This window comes from Dermacentor albipictus, chromosome 1, assembly GCF_038994185.2.
Source record: "Dermacentor albipictus isolate Rhodes 1998 colony chromosome 1, USDA_Dalb.pri_finalv2, whole genome shotgun sequence".
Lineage (NCBI taxonomy): Eukaryota > Metazoa > Arthropoda > Arachnida > Ixodida > Ixodidae > Dermacentor > Dermacentor albipictus.
In genome coordinates, this window is record NC_091821.1 from 165703674 (window position 1) to 165723396 (window position 19723).

A 19723-nucleotide genomic window follows, 5' to 3' on the forward strand; every position below is an offset into this window, starting at 1 on the left:
ATATACAGGACTCTTCAGAGAGTGCGAATGATCGCTCTAAAACCTTTAAAGTATGGCTATCTAAGCGACGTAGCCTGCTCCATTAAGCAAGTTCTCATGTCTTATGTCTATACTATGCCCACAGCGCTGAAAATGTACCGTATTCTTGCTCCAATTTTATGTTTATTTGGGCGCACTTGATGTTTACAAATATTCGAAAAGTATTCGAAAAATGTGCGCATTTATGAATGGTGACTATTGGATTCAGTATTTGAGAGATTCGAATATTCGCACGCCCCTAATTATTATCTTTAATTTTTTGAAATGTTGTGTAATTTTGGGAGCTTCTTTGACTCTGCTAGGTTTTTTTCCTGCGCGCGCCTGTACAAGACCATTCATCCCTGTGTTTCTCATATCTCAGAACTTTGCTCATTGTGTTCTTTTGCTTAGTGCAGCGAACCTTCCTTCTATCTGGTTGAGATCCCTTTCGCTATTATGCTCTTTTTCAGCAGTTCACTTATAACTTTGTACCCAGCTTTCCTGTTCCCCCCGATTCGCGTATTGATTAACGCTATTCTGGCCTGCTGCGATAATCAAGGCAATGTGCCCCCAGTCGAGTAAATTGTCCTTTCGTTAACAGCTTACTTTCCCGATATTGAATAGGAAACAGTCATATGCTTTACGTGCATAGTCATAACCATGCATGCCATCACAATTAACCCGCATGTCGCTCCAGAAAGCATGATATAAGGAAAGCTAGATCCTGTGTTTTTTTTTTCGTTCTTTTTACTGAGAAGAAAATAGAGCTGTCTCCGTTTGCTGGCGACAGCTACCTCTCTTTGCTTAGTTTATAACATGGGGTAAAACATATTAAAAATTATAAATTCTTGCATTAGGTAATGCATAAAACATAAGAGCATGCAACGTCACTAAGAGTAATATCTCTCTCGAAAAGTTCTTGTTGAAACATAGTCGACGGTCGTCTGGGGCACACAAGGTGGTCCCAGTTCCACGAATTAGTTACAATTTCACACGATGCAGTAGAAGCAATATTTGTCGCAAATGCCAGCGTCTTCAAAGAAGCGTTGAAGTGCTTTTAGTGCTTGGCGATGCAGTACTTTTGATGGCCATGGGCCTAACACCTTGGCAAGTGAAAGAGATATATGTGAATCAAGACCCTATTTTTCAGCATTACATCAGGGCCCCTGTGAATATTATCTTTCCTAAGAGGATTTTTTTAGTACCCGCCGTGGTTGCTTGCTAATTGGCTATGACGTTGCGCTACCAAGCACGAGGTCGAGGGATCAAATCCCGGCCGCTGCGACCGCCTTTTAATAGGGTCGAAATTCAAACACGCCCGTGTACCGTACATTGGATGCACGTTAAAGAACCTCAAATGTGCAAAATTGTTCAGGAGTCCCCCCACTACTGCGTGCCTCATAATAAGATCCGTGTTTTTGGCTCGTAAAATCCCAGAATTTGATTAAATTTTAATTTTCTTAGTGACCGACCTTAGAGTACCTGATATTTGTGACAGCGATCGGTGTGACAACGGAACGATGGTCGCGGAGATGGCCAATCATTGACTGCACTTACGCAAGAGAACTTAATACGAGTCTAGGTATTTATTGCAACGGTAACAGGGACAAAATACAAACAAAGCTACAGGAAAGATACATGTAGAAAAGAGAGAGAGTGTCTATTACATATACAGTGACACTATTCTACAAATCAGAAAGACCATTCAGACGAATGAGACATTTTGAACACACAATGTTGATCCTAGGAGGTTATATTTCTTTATTTCAATACTGCAAAAGCCTCTCAGCAAACTAATGAAGCACATTTCTTCCAGCACATTTTCTTTTCTTTTTTTTTTCACATTGTACGGCCCTTAGTTTTCGAAGGTTGACCATAACGAATGCATTGCAGTTCCATTTATGAAGTGATGCTCATCGTTCTCGGATGATGAATACATAATAGATGGGGGGGCTCCAACCAGCCGTGCTGTGCTTGAGATAGCTTTTGAAACGTCAGACGCAAGTCGCCGAGTCATCGGAGATTCGCAGCTCACCGCGACAGCTGATACGCGCACGGCAGTGGTTTGCGCCACCGCCGCGAACGCTGCGAAGGGCGGTAGCGTTCAAAAGGAGCGCGGGAGTGCATCTCCGGACAGAGGCCAGCTGGCCCCCCGCGCGTCTCCAGGGTCGCTCACACCGCTGCGGCGGCGTCGGACGCGCGTCCCGATAACGAGCAGCCCCCGGGAAATCGGCCCGCCGCCGGCAGCGCACGCGGGGATCACACACCACTGAACACGTCGGGGTGTCCCTCTCCATCCCCGAGCCCCTGTTCGTCCTTGCTGCCGGCGAAAAACAAACACCCTAGCAGACGGCGCTTCTTCTGATAGCACGTTTCAATCTGTGACGCAGCTGATAGCATCCCTGGTTTTTGTTCGGTGATGCGTACACATCTTCCACATGGGTACTACGCTGAGAGAGGACGGACGTATATCGCGCACTATACGGGCGCGCATAGGTGGCGTCAGTTGTGCCCCGCGTAGATAACGCATACGGTAAGTAATAACATCGCAGTTGCGGCGAAACAGATTTCAGTTTGAAGGAATGGACTTCGTGTCGCGTCAAGAACCGCCGTTTGAGTGAACCGTCAGAACAGTTGCTGCTATTGCACTTCCGGACTATCCGCTCCATTTCAAGTTAAGTGCTTTCGATAAGGCGCCCGGCGACAAGGTAATGCAAACAGGCCATGGGCCACGCTCAGAAGCCGTCTTTCATGCTTAACGAAAACTGGTGACATTCCTCCCTATATCTTGACCGTTAAAATGGACGACGCTTCGTTTTCAGTTGCCAGTGAAGACATCTCAAATGACTTAACGTTAGTCATGCTTCACCGGATCAACGGCGCCTTGTATTGCGCAGAAAGAAGAGCACTGGTTGTTCAAATGATCCGTGACTTCTCTTCTAGGTGAACTTCTTTGTCGAAATGTTCTAATCTTCTAAATGTTCTAAACTTTCGATTCATTTTTTCTGTCCTTACACTTCGCGCGGCGCATAGGCGTTGTTGCGGAAGATATGACGACAGTTTTCGATTCATTTATAGGTCGTATTCATTCGACGTTAGCATTCCCTCATTGAAACCTGTGTCCGGCCAACGCCTCCTAGATAGCATGCCTGTGCACTCTGCTTTATGACGTCATGATACTTGGACCAAAATTTCCACTGTGAAGCCCAGCGTGATCAAAGCGGTCAAAATCACTGTGGCTCACTCGGGAGCATCCCTATTAGGTTCTATGGCAGTCGGGCAAGGAAGCATGACGTCATGGATCGAAGTGCACACGGCTTGTTCTGTCTAGGAGGTGTTCGTTCGGCTTAACAGCTCTCGTCATACGCCACCACATCAGCATTCTTTTAATCATCCACCATAAATCACGGCCCCGGAACGCACCGGCCATCGACTCCAAGTTGGCCGCCCACGTACTACGCGGACCAGTACCTTCCAAGCATAGTTCTTACACCGTGCAGCAAAAGCCTAGAACGACCGTCCCCACGAAAACGCCGCCACCACACACCCAATCACATATTGAGAAACTGCCGCCAATATTTAGGATCACTTGTACGCATACGTTTGCCGTCATTTGTATCACCTGCATTTAATGTAGAATAACAACAACTTCTTATGTAATAGACCGTAATGGGGTGCTTAAAGTAATAAAGTGAAATGAAGTGAAGTTGTGTCTAACTGAGATGAACACCTATGGCATTCTGCAGATCGTGATGAGCTCTTTCCGCAAGGTAAAGAGGCCGGCGTGCCATATGGAAAGTTTTCTGTTTTTGGCAGCTTTATGGTTTTTTTTTTTTGTGTGTGTGTGGGGGGGGGGGGGGAGCACAAGATTTTGCGACATGTAGTAGCGTAGCCTGGATAGTCTACACGCAGGCTCATCTGAATGTTTTGCCTGTGTATATCCTTGCTACTCCAGTCTGTCATCTTCACGAGCAAACTTTTTGCAGAAATGCCGGTAGTGACTCCTGTTCTAAGCTGCGAGGTACCACCGTTGGGTTTCGCGAGGCGTTCGTCAGATGAGGAGAGAGAAGCAATAAACGCCGGCAAAAACGACGCCGAGAGACAAGACTCCGGAAGAGGGCTCCGATCGCTCCGCTCCACTGACCGAGCCGTCGTCACAGAATCTCAGGCTCCATTTGGGAACTAATCCATCGGCGTAAACGGGTCGCTGCATCGGCGGCCCTGCCGCAGAGCGGAAAGGGCGCTCGTCGCGACGAGCGGCGGCGCTAAGCGATCGGCCCTGGCGCCGCGTGCTGGGATACCGTGCCAGCTAAGCCGTCAGGGAGCGCCCCTCGACGAGAGCCAGGGCCGAAGCCGCGCCGCCGAGCGGAAAAGCCAACACGATCCCCGTCCCCCGAGGCGGCCTGCGCTAGGGATCCGCTAAAGGAGGAGTTGTTGACACGACTTCTTATGGACGCTAAGCTATGGGCTAACAGCTGCGATTGAAAAGGCTCCGACTGTTCAATGGCACTACGCTGAGGGCGTACGGTTAAAAAAGATCGCACCAAGAGCGCGCGCCGCCGCATGCTACTGTGAATAGTCAGCGGCGCTTCCAGTGGCGCCTGTCAGTGCTACGAGCACGTGGACTCTTTATTTTTTTTTGGGGGGGGGGGGTGCGCCATTGAATTCTGGAAAATGCAGGGCAAACGCTCACTCTTGAGGCCACGATAGTGTGGCAAAGGCCACGTACACACTTGGCGCTTACAACGGCTGACTGAAAACAGGATGCCACAGTCTACCGGTAACAACTATTGGGCGCATTTGTCTATGGAACGGTGTCTGAATAGCGCAGTAAAACACGGACACAAGAAGAAACGAACGGACGAAGACTTAGAAGAGTGATTGTTTGGGCTAGTTGGTTTGCCATGAGGCTGTGTGGTGCAGAGCTAAAGCCAGACAAGCGACACAGAAAAACGAGGACAAGCGCTCGTCCTCGTTTTTTCTGTGTCCCTTGTACCACTTCTCGCTGCGCCACACAGCCTCAGGGACGAAGACAAGCGCTATTGTCCAGTTGGACAATAATTGTTTTAAGGGCGACCATTACGGTTCGACTTACGTTGAAGAAGCGTATTTTAAACTTTTGGATTCTGGAAGTTATTTTTGTTAAATAAATAATATTTAGAAGATGTTGGCACCTTTAGGCGGCACCAGCTACTCCTTATCTCATAGAACAAGCATATAATAAATATGACATAACAAGCGGGCACTGAATAAAAGAAAGGTAACACTAACGAAAAATTCAGACAGTCAGGTGACTTGAACAATTCACCACACGTATCAACAAATTGTATCATGATGTAATTTCACATAAATGTAGAAGGCACAGCTAAGAACACATTAGAATGGAAAGCTAACACGCATACAATAAAGTCAAATCACAACAGATGCCATATAACACCCTAGAGCGCAAAATCAGTTGTCATAGACTAAATACTAGAAATATTTGGAGGGCTACTATAGTGCTCGCCTTTGTAATCTATCTGTTGGCCATGGGCCTAGAATCTTTTTTAGTTCTTATGGGCCTGTGATGTATTGCCATCAAAGGGCGTGTCAGATGGCGTCTTTCAGTATCATATCATATGTATGTCTTCATCCGCGTGGCCACAAATGCATTGTGGATTATCAGCGCGACAACTTCAATGCAAAATACTTTGTAAACGTGGTGCCAAGGACCTAGTACTCTGGAAGTTGTTTGTAATCAAAATATATGTCCTCAGTATGTGGTGCTGTACGTTCAGTACAGGCAACTGACATGTTTTGAGGGAGTTCAGACAACTGGCAAGGCTTAGTTGTGAGAGGGTTTAGCTTTGTTGAGAAGAAAATATAGCTTTCAGTACGTAACCGGGCTTTCAGAATGCCCCGTTTCACCGACACACGGGAAATTTCCCACTTCTGCTGCCACGTACCGCAAAATGTGCCACGCGTACAGCCTTCACAACAATAACTAGCAGAGTCCTGTTTCCAAAACGAGGGTGTATTCGACTATTTTAAACAGACATACAGCGATACAGCTGCGTCGCATGGCACACACCGCAGTCAAAGCACCAAACACATCAGTGACAGATTCTGTCTCTAGTTGCTGGCTCAGAAGAAATAAAGGACGCAAAAAACACGACCAGCCATGTAGAAGGTTTTCCACGACTTCTGTTCTTTTATCCGAGCAATAACAGTAACAGTCTACAGCAATGCGATCATTTTTAATGTTTAACCAGCTCTGTCTTGGCAGCTGGAATGGAGGTATCAAGATGGTGGCTATACGCATAGGTTAAATATGCAGAAGAAGCTAACAATGCGCAGAGATGCAGTAGGGGGTCTTCCCGCCGCACATTCGACACAAACATCACATATTCCACGTGAGCTTCATTCCCTAGCTCACTTGTTTCAGAGCGTCGGACTGCGTGAATCTGCCAAAGGTCTGTCAAGTGCTTAAGCCGAAATACCTCTCCCCTATCTTCTGTCGCCCTTCTTTTTCTTTTCCTTCTTTTCGTCCCTTTTCTTGGTGATTCAAAATTTTCTGGCACAGTCACGTTTTCTTTCCTGCTGCTGACGAAAGTCAAGGTCGTGTGGATAAAACACCTCGACTTGCTAAACTCAGAAGGTGTTCCGTAGTCATGCGAGAGCGAAAAAAAAAAGCGTTTTCTTTTTCTCGCTCTCGCAAGGCAATGAGCGTGCGTGAAAAAAAAAAATAGTAGCAGCCAACATCACCTGCCACAGGCGAAAGCTTGGAGACGACGCACCAGCGGCTCTTCCACTGAAATAGAAATTGACAGAAATTGTTAGTCCCACGTGAAACAGAAGCAGTGACTGCACAGAATGGTGTAAGTGCGCTTGTCATTTTTGTGAAAGTGAAATATCTATGCAGGCGTCTAAACAGGCTCATGTCATTTATAAAGTAATTATGCAAGCTAGTAGGGCTGAGAAGTCTTCGGCGTATATATACTGGACTCTTTATGACAAATTACCGGAAGCCGTCAAAGCACAAAATCCATAAGTCCGAATCTCTTTTGACAAACAGCGGGATTACGGGAGGCGTATTTTGGAAAACTTATACGCATATCAAACATCGTCGCTTTTTCTAACAAAGGTTCATCTGTGTCTGACCTTTTATTCAGGGCGCTTAGGCTACTAGTTAAAATTATTCTTCGGCACCATGACTGCGACCAAAAATATTTTAAGAAATAAACCTTGGAAAATAATTGTGGTGTCAGTTTAGATGCGCGACATCAGAGTTTGGGGTGAAGCGCGCTGTCACTTCCGCCTTCTCTATATGTTTACGTCTACTCCATTAGAAGAAAGCTCCTTGTAGCCACTAATTACAATTACGAACGGCTTGTCATGTATGTTATTTAACTGTTAGTAACTGCAGTTACTATGGTAGTGTTAGTAATATTTACGAAGTAGAAAAGGCAAAAACTATTAGCAATGAAGCTCGAATACTAACTCAAGAACGCTGCTACCATTACTAACACCGCTGCATTATCAGGATCAGCATCCGGCCTATAAGCGTTGTCTGAATGACCATTATTAGGCCACTTCTGTTCTAAAGAGATCCAATTATGATAAACGAGAACTAGGTTTTCGCGTGATGACCATTACATCATCAATTAGTAGCACGTCATGGTCATATTAAGTTGGTTAAACGGCAGATCATTAGACCAGACGAATGCATGGCACGACAAACTGACCACTGCGCAAAATGTGCTTTGCGTATATACTACTTCATGCGTATATATAGTCGCACATTTAGGTGCATAGTTCTTATCGGTGAACGCCTATCTGTTCGAATAAATACACAACAATGTGCGCCTAAATTTCTGTAACCTAATGTCTGCCTATATGTACGTCACTAGGTAACACAAAACAGTGAATTAAACATTGTGAAATACATTACAGTTTATCTAAATGTTGCTCTAAGATAACCATCAGAGAAAGCATGGAACGCGGTAGTCGCATTCACTTACATAATCTCCATGTATCCGTGTTACTTAGCTGTTGTAGCTAACTTTTTGCTAGCAGTTACGAACTTTGACCAACTTACTGTGCGTGCGTGTGTGTGTGTGTGTGTGTGTGTGTGTGTGTGTGTGTGTGTGTGTGTGTGTGTGCGCGTGTGCGCGTGTGCGTGTGTGTGTGTGTGTGTGTGTGTGTGTGTGTGTGTGTGTGTGCGTGTGCGTGTGCGTGTGCGTGTGCGTGTGTGTGTGGAAGGCGCCGTAAAAATGCAAGTGACATACTGAATCCACGAAACCCAAGCGCCCGCGATTTCTTTCTCGTTCCGCGTCAGGTTTAAAGGAACGTTTTCACAGGACCGTTAGTGCGCAATCTCTCCGGTCCGAAAGTGCGGAATAAATTTGTATGCAGAAAACTTCCCTCCGCGAGCGTGGGCCGAGCGGTTAGCGATGGCACATCTGCTTTTCCTTGATGGCCGCAATGCGAGCAAAAGAGAAGCTGCATCCCATGCGCCGAGGGAAGCGGCCAGACTTTGATGGACGAGCCACCGTCTTCGGCGATTCTCACCAGGGGAGAACGTGCGGAGCGCGAGGCCGCCGCCACGAGTAACAAACTCGCAGCAAAGGATGCGGCAAACCGTCATATTCAATTATGGGCGTATGCAGATGGCGCGCTGCAGAGGTTGCCTCTCCGCTATCATCGGCAGCGCCCATGGGACAGCGAAACCGACGCGAAGAGAGTGGCAGTTCGTCCAGCCGATGCAGCACCGCGGCATACCCGCCGTTGCACGGCTATAGGCTACGCGCTTGTTTCCACGGAGACATATTAAAGAAAAAGGAAGAGCGAAAATTCCCTCCCCGTAGATAGCTCAGCAGCGGTGGAGACCTTTGCTTTACCTTCTCTTATTCGAGTACCCCATCGGCTGGACGAGACAGAGCTCTTTTTCTATAAGATGGTAATGCTTCTACGCAAATGTTCCGTTTTATGGCTGCAAACTGGACTTCCGCCAATAGCTTATAGTATAATAAATATAGGTCTCGTAAGTGCTGTTTTCTGGATTTGAAATGCCAATGGCGCTATAAATTCGCGTTTAGACAGGCTGACGTCGATACTAGCGCGCTCTCTTTTAAAGAAAATTTAAAAGAAAAGGTAGGAGCAGGAAGCGCCCGTGTCTGTGGTAATAAGAATACGACACGGTTCTGATAAAGGGAAATACGTGTGAGAGACCGGCTTTAAGAGCAGTATAATAACTGATTTGTTTTAAATATTAGAAGCAGGCTTGGAGTCCCATAGTCCAATATTGCTATATGCGAGAGGACGCCGCTAAATTGTTTCAGGCACGAATGTAATTTATCACTGACCCCTCATTGCGTACAAATGCCAATGTTTATTAATATCTGCTTGAGAACTCAGTTCCGTGGCATGCGAGGTTTTACTCTAACTAACTAACTAACTAACTAACTAACTAACTAACTAACTAACTAACTAACTAACTAACTAACTAACTAACTAACTAACTAACTAACTAACTAACTAGTTAGCTAACTAACTAACTCAGCAGTAAGCAGCCCCGTTTCTTCTGAATCGAAGAATCGTATTAAAGCTGTGTCGGATGTGGAGCACTCATAACGAGATATTTATGCAGATAGAACTGTGAACGCTACGATAACAAAAGTTGAAAATGAGCAAGAGCCGATTGCTGCTAATGCGCAGCGTTGAAACTGTCGCAGAAAAAAGTCAGAGTAACGAAAACAGGAAAAAATTTTAAGTGTGATGGAGTACATGTGCATAAGTTTGCTAAAAGCGATGTTGGCTATGATGTTGGCTAGAGTGCTGCCAACACACGTACTGCCATCGTATGATCGTAATTTTGCACAAAGCCAAAAATTGCGGGGACAAGCCGAGATACAACTCATGCAATAGGCTTAACGGCTCCTCTGATTCTCTTTGGATTGTCAATCACATTTTACTAGGGTTGCGTGAAAGTTATAGGCTTTCAAATAATGAATCGAATACGATCATATTCGATTCCGTGCTCCAATCTAATAGTCACCGTCTGCAACTTCAAATATTTTTCGAACTGGTTTTACATACAGGGCAACAAGCGCATGTTATCAAACATGTAATTGAAGCACAACAGTGCGATATCTGGCAAATTGTGGATATGAAGCACTGAAAGTTACGTCGAGTATACTTTGAGTCACTGAGGGAGCCAAATATTTGCGGCTAAACCGTGGCTTTCTCCACACTGAAATTTTGCTTGTAAGTGGTATTTGGCAACAAGCTTTCAGTGGGCTATTTACGGAGGCTGCAGGTATATGTTCCCTCCAGGAAAAAAAAAATAATGACAACATTAATTGGTATACCAGTGGCGTCAAATCAGTCCAGACCATTTTATCCAAAGAAAAAGAAAAGTGCTTTCATTGTACCACCGTCGCTACAGAAGACACGTACTTCATACCCAACCACGACGGTACAGACAGAGATGCCAAGTTTACTACAATACTGCCTCGTTAAAATTAATTCTGATAATGCTCCGCACGCTTTGGTCACTCGTAGAATTCTCGCATGCTCCGAATATTCATCAGATAGCCACCACACTGCTTAGGTATTCCTAAATTAAGCATTTCTTCTTTTAATAAACCGTGTTCAGAGTTGTGCAAGGCAATGACGAGAACTTCCTAACCAAATGCAGGAAAAAGGGGCACAGACAACCGGCGCTCCTAGCGGCCATAAACTAAGTTAAGGGCACTTCATATGGGAGAGCTTCTCCTTTCGCAAGCAACTGAGATCAAGGGCAACGAAGCGGAAACATCCCGAAGAAGCAGATGTCACGTGCCTAGGGACGCATACGCGGTGTACGGCCCCTTTCTGTTTTATTTCGTTCAAGAATCTTTTCCATATTGCATACGAAGATTGAAGTATGGAAGTGTTTAAGCTGTCAACATTCCGATGCATCTATGGCGCAGAGAAAAATTATTTGCGAAGAGACTACCCTATGAATTATTTGAATGTTTGAGCGATTTTACAGGATTAAAAAATGGCGCTTTCTGATCTCCGCAGTAGCGAATTTCTCAACGATTGACAACTTGGGCTAAGATCGCCCTTTGCACATTTACAAAAATACAGGAAAAAAATTAACGATGCCGGCCCGACCGTGAGCCGCTGTCTTCGTTTGCGCCGTGCACGAACTGTTTGACGACCCGAGACGGCTGTGACACGAGTTCGCTGGTTCGATTCCGGCGCGCGGCGTATCGTTGTTCTTTGCGCCGCGGGTCGGCTCAGCTCGCCGACTGTTAACGCAGGGTGACATACGTAAGCGCTTATTACCTCACTGTGGAGATTTCCAATATGAAAGGTCATGAAGCGCCACGCGATGACCTTTCATATGGCGTGGCGGAGCTGGCAGACTTCCCCCTAATGTCCACAAAAATGCGTTGTAAATACCAAGATGCGAATGTCTTCGTGTTAACTGTGAAGCAGCCGTTCATTTTTAGAGGATTATGCGACTTGGTTTCTATATTTACTTTTCGCACAGAAAAAGAGAGAGAGAGAGACCGAAGAAAGGGGAAAGGCAGGGAAGTTAACCAGAAGGGAAAATACGGTCGGCTATCCTACTGGGGAGGCTTTTCGCACAATCCTGCATCTTACCGCTTAGGCAGGGGTAACTGCGTAAGCAGCCTTTAGATGTCTGGGCAAGGTGGACGCCCACTGTTCCAACTCGACTAAATAATGAAGAAAACGAAAAGCAAATGCAGGATGCTAACCAGATGGTGTGTTCAATTCGACAGTAATGGGGGAAGTGATAGGAGAAAAAGAAATAGATAAGCAAATACTGTGATGTGCGAAGGGGGAAGAGCGTTGTAACCGTCAGACGATGTTGTCACAGCGAGTTGTCAAAATGTGCTAATTGAAGATGTCGCTCCCCGCAGAATGGAGGTCGCACTCTTTGTGAAACATATCGGAAGTCCATGCACGACAGCGTGAATCGGCCGCGTGGGTTATCACAAACGTATTCTTTAAAACGCGCTCCCCGTGTTTTCGTTTTTTTATTGTCACACTTCATTACACGGCTGTGCGCTTCACATAAGCAACATTTCACAGGCGCTTTACGAAACAGGGCACTGTGTACACAGCCATTTCCACCGACGATCTCAGAAATGATTCCTGAGAGTTCGAGCGTTTGCGCCTGCCTTTTTTTTTTTTTACTCAAGTATCCTTGCGTATGCTTGCGTGCGTAATAGCTACATTACTAAGAAATTTTAGTAATATTAGTATCAAATTTTATGATGATGCAAGTTTAGACCAAGATGAGAAAACCTTAAGCACCCTAAATTGCGCTGATGAGGGCTGACAAATTGTCATTTTTGTCCGGAAACTCACAGCCACGTGACACCGACTCATCATCGCGGCCTCAAACGGAATGACAGAAGCAGTCGGCGTTTTCAGTTCGCGTCACAAACGGCTGATTTGCGTAGGCTCAAGAGTCGAGTACGCAGTCTAAGGCTTGTCGCGCGAGTCCGGAAGCGCCTGCTGTGTGTATGATATCGCGAATTGACGCATTTTCTATAGTATGCGACACGAAGGAAGGAGGCTGATAACGACAGATTTTGCGGTCATTTGCTGCAGAGAGCATGCGACGAAGTCATGCAGCGTTCTTCACGTGCGCATTGCATCACTGCGGAAGGAACCGCGGATAAATGATCACGTGACGGCTCGAGAAAGCTGTAATGATGTTTATCGACAAGATTCCAGCTTTACTTGCATGCCCTGCACCGGGACAACATTGGCTCAAAGTTGCCACGAGCTGTTTCAGTTCGAGGAGGCTAACTAAATAATAATAATAATAATAATAATAATAATAATAATAATAATAATAATAATAATAATAATAATAATGAGAGCAGGCTGTGTTTAGTGTCTGCTGCGCATATCTTCTTTTCTCTCATAAGATGATGATGATGACGACGCAAAATATAAAGCACACGTTGATTTGTCCATGTAGAAAAAAAAACGCCTGTCTCTCTCTCTCTTGGACTGATCATCGTCATCATCATATGACTATATTTCATCAGACATTATTCGCACTCTACCTGGGGCGAATTCACAATTCCGTGCAAGAAAAGTGACCATAAATAAAAGAAATACTGATTTTACGGTAACAGAGCGTGCGTCGTTTTCTGCTCCGCAAGCCTGCCAACTTAGCACGAAAGTTTACCTCTGATGCCAAGCATGAAAGGCAAATTTAAGGGCGTCTTGGTTTTTAGTGAATATGTGTGCTATAGTAACTGGCAAAAAAGTGGACCTCCCTATCAGGATCCCGCATGTATACCAACACGCCGCTCTCCTGTTACGCGGTCACTCGCCGAGCTTGCGGTCAAGACAGAGAGAGATGTAAGGTTGTGGCAGCTTACCTTTCGGCCGTCGCGGTACTTGAGCGATCCTTCGATCACCGTCCTCGGGTCGCACATGGTCGTAGCTGAGACGCACAAATCCGTTCAGTGCCACGCAGTATTGCGGAGCCGCGGTGGGTCGTCGTCGTCCCTCGTGGGCCGCGCTTTGCGGGCGTCGCCGTGCATCACGCGCACATGCCGTCGAAGACACGCGTCACGAGGCCGCCAGCGACTGCGCGGCCGCCGGAAGAAGAGCGGGTCGGCGTCGCTCGAGAACCGTGGCGGCGTTGTCCCGGCACCCCGCTACGGGCCGACGCACCGCGTTCAATCTGGCCGCCTTCTGGCGGCTGCTGCCGGGGGGGCGCACGTCGCGCGAGACTCGCGCCCGGCGCCCGCTCTGATTGGCTGCGCGGCCGCGACTCTGACGCTACCCTGGCGGCGGCGGAGTCGCAGCCAGAGCGGGTGGCTCCGGGACGCAACGCTGAAATCGCGAGGAGCGGCCGACCGACCACGTGGTGGCGGATGTTGTCAGTGTTGTCGGGCTGTTTTGTTGTGGGCCGAACTTGCTGTGACGATGCCGCGCGAGAAGCAAAGCTTGGGTCGATTGTGAGCAAGCACCACCGCGCTGGAAATATGACGGCTCTTTGTTCCGTTTGCCGTTGAGTCAGGCCTGCAGCCGTGCACGATGAGTCGCCTCAGACCGTGCTCTCAGGTTGCCTTTTATTCGAAAAAAAAAAAAAATCGACGTGCCAATTTTTCGCAGCAGCGCACTTTTCTTCGAAGCTGTTGCCGCCCGGTCCGTTGTCTTTCGATTGCAAAACGCCCTGTTCAAAGCCAATGCGGGAAACGCGCCGGAGGCTTTCAGACAGTTGCTGATAGTAAATCCTGGCAATTTGTCGTTCTATCTTGTTTGAAGGGATTCCTACCCTGTTTTGGTTCATTAAATGCAGCATACGAAAGCGGCTTTACATTCGCCGGGCTGCATAAGCAGTTTGAGATATGCTGAGGGCGTTTAGCCGATACATTTTTTATGACATCATTTCAAGCAAACAGCATCAAAAAAGTGCAGAATAATCAGCAGAAGAGGGTTATGTATGCATAAATCATTTTATGTATTATTGATAATCTTGAAGAGTCATTACATATAAAAATATCTAGTGAATATCAGCTGCCATCTTTCGCATATATAGTGAACCGCTTTATACAGTAAACGAGAGAGATACTTAAGCGTGGTGTGGGTGTCAGATTGCTATTCGGGTGTAGGCAGGGAACACAAAGACAATAAGGGAGAGGAAGTGCAGAGCAGAGTTTAATCCTGTCTGCCGCTTCGAACCGGCAAAAGGTCCATAAAGTGATAAAAAAAATTGAGAGATAAGTGAAAAAAAGCTGTATGGGAAAAAAAAGGAGAGGGAAAGAAACTTGTCGGAATTTGAGTTAGGGGGAAAAAAAAGAAGCAGGAAGTTGAACTCTTTCCTTACCTATAGAAATGAGTTCACTTCTATGTTTTTTTTATGCTTTAAAGTTTTGTTTCAAGACGAATTAGTCGCAGTCTATATCGTGATACTTAAAATTGTATTATGATCGTTGGTGTCTTGAATGGAAGTAAGGCAGAAACACTTGCTCAGAGAGTTTTTGAGAAATCATGTGAGAAACTTCAAAGAAGCACCTCAATGAACCCGAATGAAAGTAATAATTTGTTATTTTTATTATAAGTGCTCAGAGTGAATAAAATCTGCAGTATAAAAAATATACGCCTTGATCTTATATAGTCCCTTAACTTTGTTAACCGCAAAAAATATTATACATATTTGATTGAGTGTTTCTTAGTCCAAATAATGACCATGCTATGCGGGAAAGGCATGGCTTCGCAAATTGCGCCTATTGTGCAGGGAGCATTTGTTTTTGCTCATTGAAGCAAGCACATGGTTCCTTTCCCTACTGCGTTATTCAGGCTCTCGAAGCCATGGCTTCCAGGCTGGGAGCATTCACAAGCCTCCTCATGATTGACTGATGGGTTCGATCAGCTCTTCTGCGCAAGCAAGCTGGCCCAGTGCGCCTTGAACTGGCGCTGGCACCATCGCGTGCTTTGTGTAGTACTTGTACAGTACTGTACAGTAATGTGCAGTGCTTCACAATATTTCACAGTAATGAATAAGGACATTTGCACACACGGTGCTCAAAAAGTAAGAGATTAGGGTGCTGGTAAAGGTAATGCCGAAGGTCGATCTAAAATCGACTGCCCACGACGGCAAGGATTGCGCGTAATAAGTTGCACGTAGGGCCAGAAAATGCTAATGAACAAAGGCAATCCATGACAGGGGAAAAAAACAAACCTGCACATGATATTAGTCGAATAATATGACCCAAACAGCACGCGCTCCTGTGCGTGTACAGATGTTTGAGACATTGTTAAAGTAACGTAGGCGTCGGATCGAGAAATTAGGCAACTCGACACAAGCTTCCGTGTTTTCATTGCTGCTGTCATTTAAAAATTATGTTACCCGCTGTGGTTACTCAGTGGCTATGGTTTTGGGCAGCTGTGCACGAGGTCGCGGGATCGTATCTCGGCCACGGCGGCCGCATTTCGATGGGGGCGAAAACACCCGTGTACTTAGATTTAGGTGCGCCTTAAAGAACCCCAGGTGGTCGAAATTTCCGGAGTCCTCCACTACGATGTGCCTCATAATCAGAAAGTGTGTTTGGCACGGAAAACTTCATAATTCTTTTTAATTATGTTGCCGAGTCAACAACACTCTTGGAAAAATTTATACCCTTTGGGGCTTATCTTGTCCCACAACGATAATCGCCATCTGTCTTGCCCGCATTTCCTTTTTTAACGCTGCGAGCGCGGTACTTCCCAGTCACGAATGGCATGTGCGTCATTAGTGTGACACAGCATTCACGACAGGGAAGTAGCGAGCGCCGAGTTTTCAATAAAAGGAAACGCAAGCAAGGCAGATGGCGATTATCGTTGTGGGACAAATATACACCCCAAAGAGTGCAACCGTTTTAAGAATGAAAGCGCAAACTTCGCATCGTTAGACGGGGAAATACGAACCGCACTGAAGACTAGTCTTCGACGATACCTCCTTTCAAAGTTTTATTTTTTTAAGCGGGAAAGGCATGGCTTTGCAAATTGCGCCTACTGTGCAGGGAGCATTTGTTTTTGCTCATTGAAGCAAGCACAGGTTAAGCGCGCAACTTCGTTTTTGAGGCAGAATGGTCTGTGTGTTTTGCAAGCGGACAAGGAAGGTGGCTTTGTTGTCCTCAAGGAAGGTGATTTTAATACGAAAGCCTGCTCTGCGATTGCCTCTGTGTTTGACCAGTGTAGTAATGTGTCTCTCCGAAAAATCAAGCTAGAAGCGAAGCGTCTTTGTAAGAAGGCAGACCTTAGTCAGTTGGTTCGTGAAATTGACAACGCAAAGTCTGGTTGCCTTCATATTATGTTTAGTGCGAAGACGCACAAACCCGATTACCCATTAAGGGTAATAGTTTCAGAAACAGGGTCTTGGCAGAAAAAGTTCGCTCTTTTCTTGCAAGATAAGCTGCGAATTCTTAATATTGACGACCCATTTTTGGTTAGGGGCTCTGCAAAAATCGTAGATTTCCTGAAAGAAAATTCTGACAAAAGCTTATCAGCTTGCTCCTTTGACATAAAGGACTTGTACTACTCCTTGCCTCAAAAGAAACTAATAACTTGTGTAGAAGAGTGCATAGACGAGTATGGCGTGGTACCGTTCCAAAATTCAGCCGGTTTGTCCGTTCAAGGCTTTTTAGACATGCTTAGTTGCTACCTTCACTCTACATATGCAGCATGGAACGACGACATATTCATTCAAAAGCAAGGGGTTTGCATCGGTTCATGTTTGGCGCCCATACTAAGTGACATCTTTCTAGCTCACCATAACATAATCCTGTCCCGTACCTTGTCGGAGCACAGGGTGGTTAAAGTTGTCAGATACGTTGACGACTATCTCGTTCTTTTTCAACCTGACGCACGTTTTACGGTAGGCAAGCTTTACGAAGTATTTTCTGCAGGCCTTAGCCCACTTACTCTCACGATTGAAGAGCCCTCCAATAACGTGCTGCGCTTCCTAGACATTCAGCTCGAGTTCATGGAACGGCACACGTGTTCGGAGTATAAACCTAGAGCTAATAAGCCCCTGTTATCATATAGGTCAGCCCACTCGAAGCTCGTCAAGAGGAGCATTGCCAACTTATGCTTTTGAAATGCTCTAAAGAAGTCTTGCCACCACAAGATCTATACGAGCCTTATGGATCAATCGGGAAGGCTATCAGCAGCAGGGTTTCCGGAATCAGTGCAAGTTTCGGTCGTCGAGGGGCTGCTAAAAAGGTGCAGGTCGGATAGCACAATTCAGGACACGGCAAATCAAGGGACGGAACGTAGAAGGAAGGTAGCGGTAGTGCCCTACCTGCATAGAACGGCACATAAACTTAAGAAAATGGCTAGCCGGGTGGACACAAAAGTGGTCTTTTCCGCACCAGAAAAGCTGGCAAAAATATGTCGATTGACAGACCCGTACCGTAAGCCAGTTGCCGGGTGCTCCACGAATCATCGGAAAGCGCCAGTGGGATGCGCAGAAAGTGTTGTATATGAGCTTCCGCTGTCCTGTGGGAAGAAATACATCGGACAGACAGGGAGATGTCTTAATGACCGATTACGGGAACATTGCCAAACTGTGAAAAATAAGCAAAACGGTCATCTGTCAACCCACTGTCAAGAATGTGGCTGTGCGCCGGTCTATGAATCCTGTCGGGTTCTTGCAAAGCACAAAGATAAAGACGTGCGAGAGATCATTGAAGCGCAGGCTATCTGGCGGAATAGAGACGCGTGTGTTAGTGCCCCTTCAACCGACCTGTTGGATAAGGAGACGGCTTTTTTGGATGGATAAGATTTGGGTAAGGTGGCGCCACTGTGCATGATTTATATAGGTGTACTTCCTGAAAATCAAGTCGTTGAAGTTAGCGCATTGTGTTGTCGTCTCCCTTACGTCCTTGTTTGCTGACGCTAAATATGCTTTCTCGCACGAAAAGCACGCCCGAATGACTTGCGGGGCCATTCAAACGACGAGTCTTGAAGTGATTGGTTTTGATAACACGAAACAGACGGTAGCTATACCTAATAGCAGGTATATTTCTTCGCTTCGTTCACTGAGTTTTCACTGGCTGCCGTTGTCTCAATATCAAGGGGGGGGGGGGTCAAAATATGTCCAAACTTTCGGCGCTCTTTGTTGAAGTCAGACCTTGCTTGTATATGTTTAAAGTAAATGTAGAATACTCGATCTACACAAGCAAAAATACGGAAACCAAACCACAATTAGGGACAGAAACAAGTGGTCCTTCGACCGGCACCCATAGATTTAATTGTGCCTGCGTCTAATGACCGATTTACCCGCCGCGGTGGCTTAGCGGCTATGGTGTTTGCGATGTTAAAGGGACATTAAAGCAAAACACTAAATCAGTTTAGTCTAATAAAGCATTGGTTGAGAACCCTGCAGGCAGTCAGTTCAAAATAATAGTTTGATTATCAGATGAGAAAATGCAGGTCGAAGTATCAGTGTGTGAATTTCGCGCCGAAACCCGATGCCGTTACGTCAGTGTGACATCAGAGATTCCAAAGTATGTTTTCGCATTTGGGCCGCGCCAGCTGAGTAAAGGTTCCCGAAACTTGCTATGCTTAATGGTTGATTCCTTTAGAACACAATGTAGTAAATCTGTACCGCTATATAAGTAAGTAGGCCCTAGAAGCTGCCATCAAAATTCATGACGTCACAGCGACCGGTGCGGGAACTTCAAGGAGGCGTCGCCACACGTCTTTCGTTCTTTCGCTTTTTCTTGCTTGCCAAGTGTCTTATTGTAATAAGAGCAGTGTTTTTAGTGTCGCAGAAAGGTAATTTACTGATGCAGAAGAAATCATTATTCTCTTTAGTGTCCATTTAGGCACGAGGTCGCGGAAGCAAATCCCGGGCGCGGCGGCCGCATTCCGATGAGGGCGAATTGCAAAAACGCCCGTGTCCCGTGAATTGGGGCACATTAAAGATCCCCTGGCGGTCAAAATTAAACCGGAGTCGCCCACTACGGCCTGCCTCATAATCAAAGCGTGGTTTTGGCACGTAAAACCCAAGAATAGATTCTAATAACCCCGACTTGGATCCAATACGCAGTCCAACCAACAAGCAGTGGGAGAGCGAACTTGCCAGCTCTATCCCTAATAATCAGCTGTGGCTGACAGAAAGGGCCAACGGAGTCCAACGGAGTCCTGGACTAGGGACCCCGCCCACAAGCCAGATCTTTCTTCCGTTAAATGA

At 46.1% G+C, this 19723-nt stretch overlaps 1 protein-coding gene across 2 annotated transcripts in view; it reads right to left on the bottom strand.

The window, feature by feature from the left end:
* LOC135911488 (serine-rich adhesin for platelets-like) overlaps positions 1 to 14069 on the bottom strand; it is a 358528-nt gene extending 344459 nt beyond the window's left edge. The window contains exons 1-2 of one of the 2 annotated variants that reach the window (XM_065443803.2): positions 13416 to 14069; positions 6763 to 6808 (exon numbers count right to left, since the gene is read on the bottom strand). In XM_065443803.2, the coding sequence (XP_065299875.1) occupies positions 6763 to 6808; positions 13416 to 13472 (103 nt within the window). In that variant the 5' untranslated portion in view covers positions 13473 to 14069. The remainder of the gene's footprint in view (positions 1 to 6762; positions 6809 to 13415) is intronic. The other variant, XM_065443813.1, reaches the window with a different exon arrangement.
* Between the last annotated feature and the right edge of the window lie 5654 nt (positions 14070 to 19723).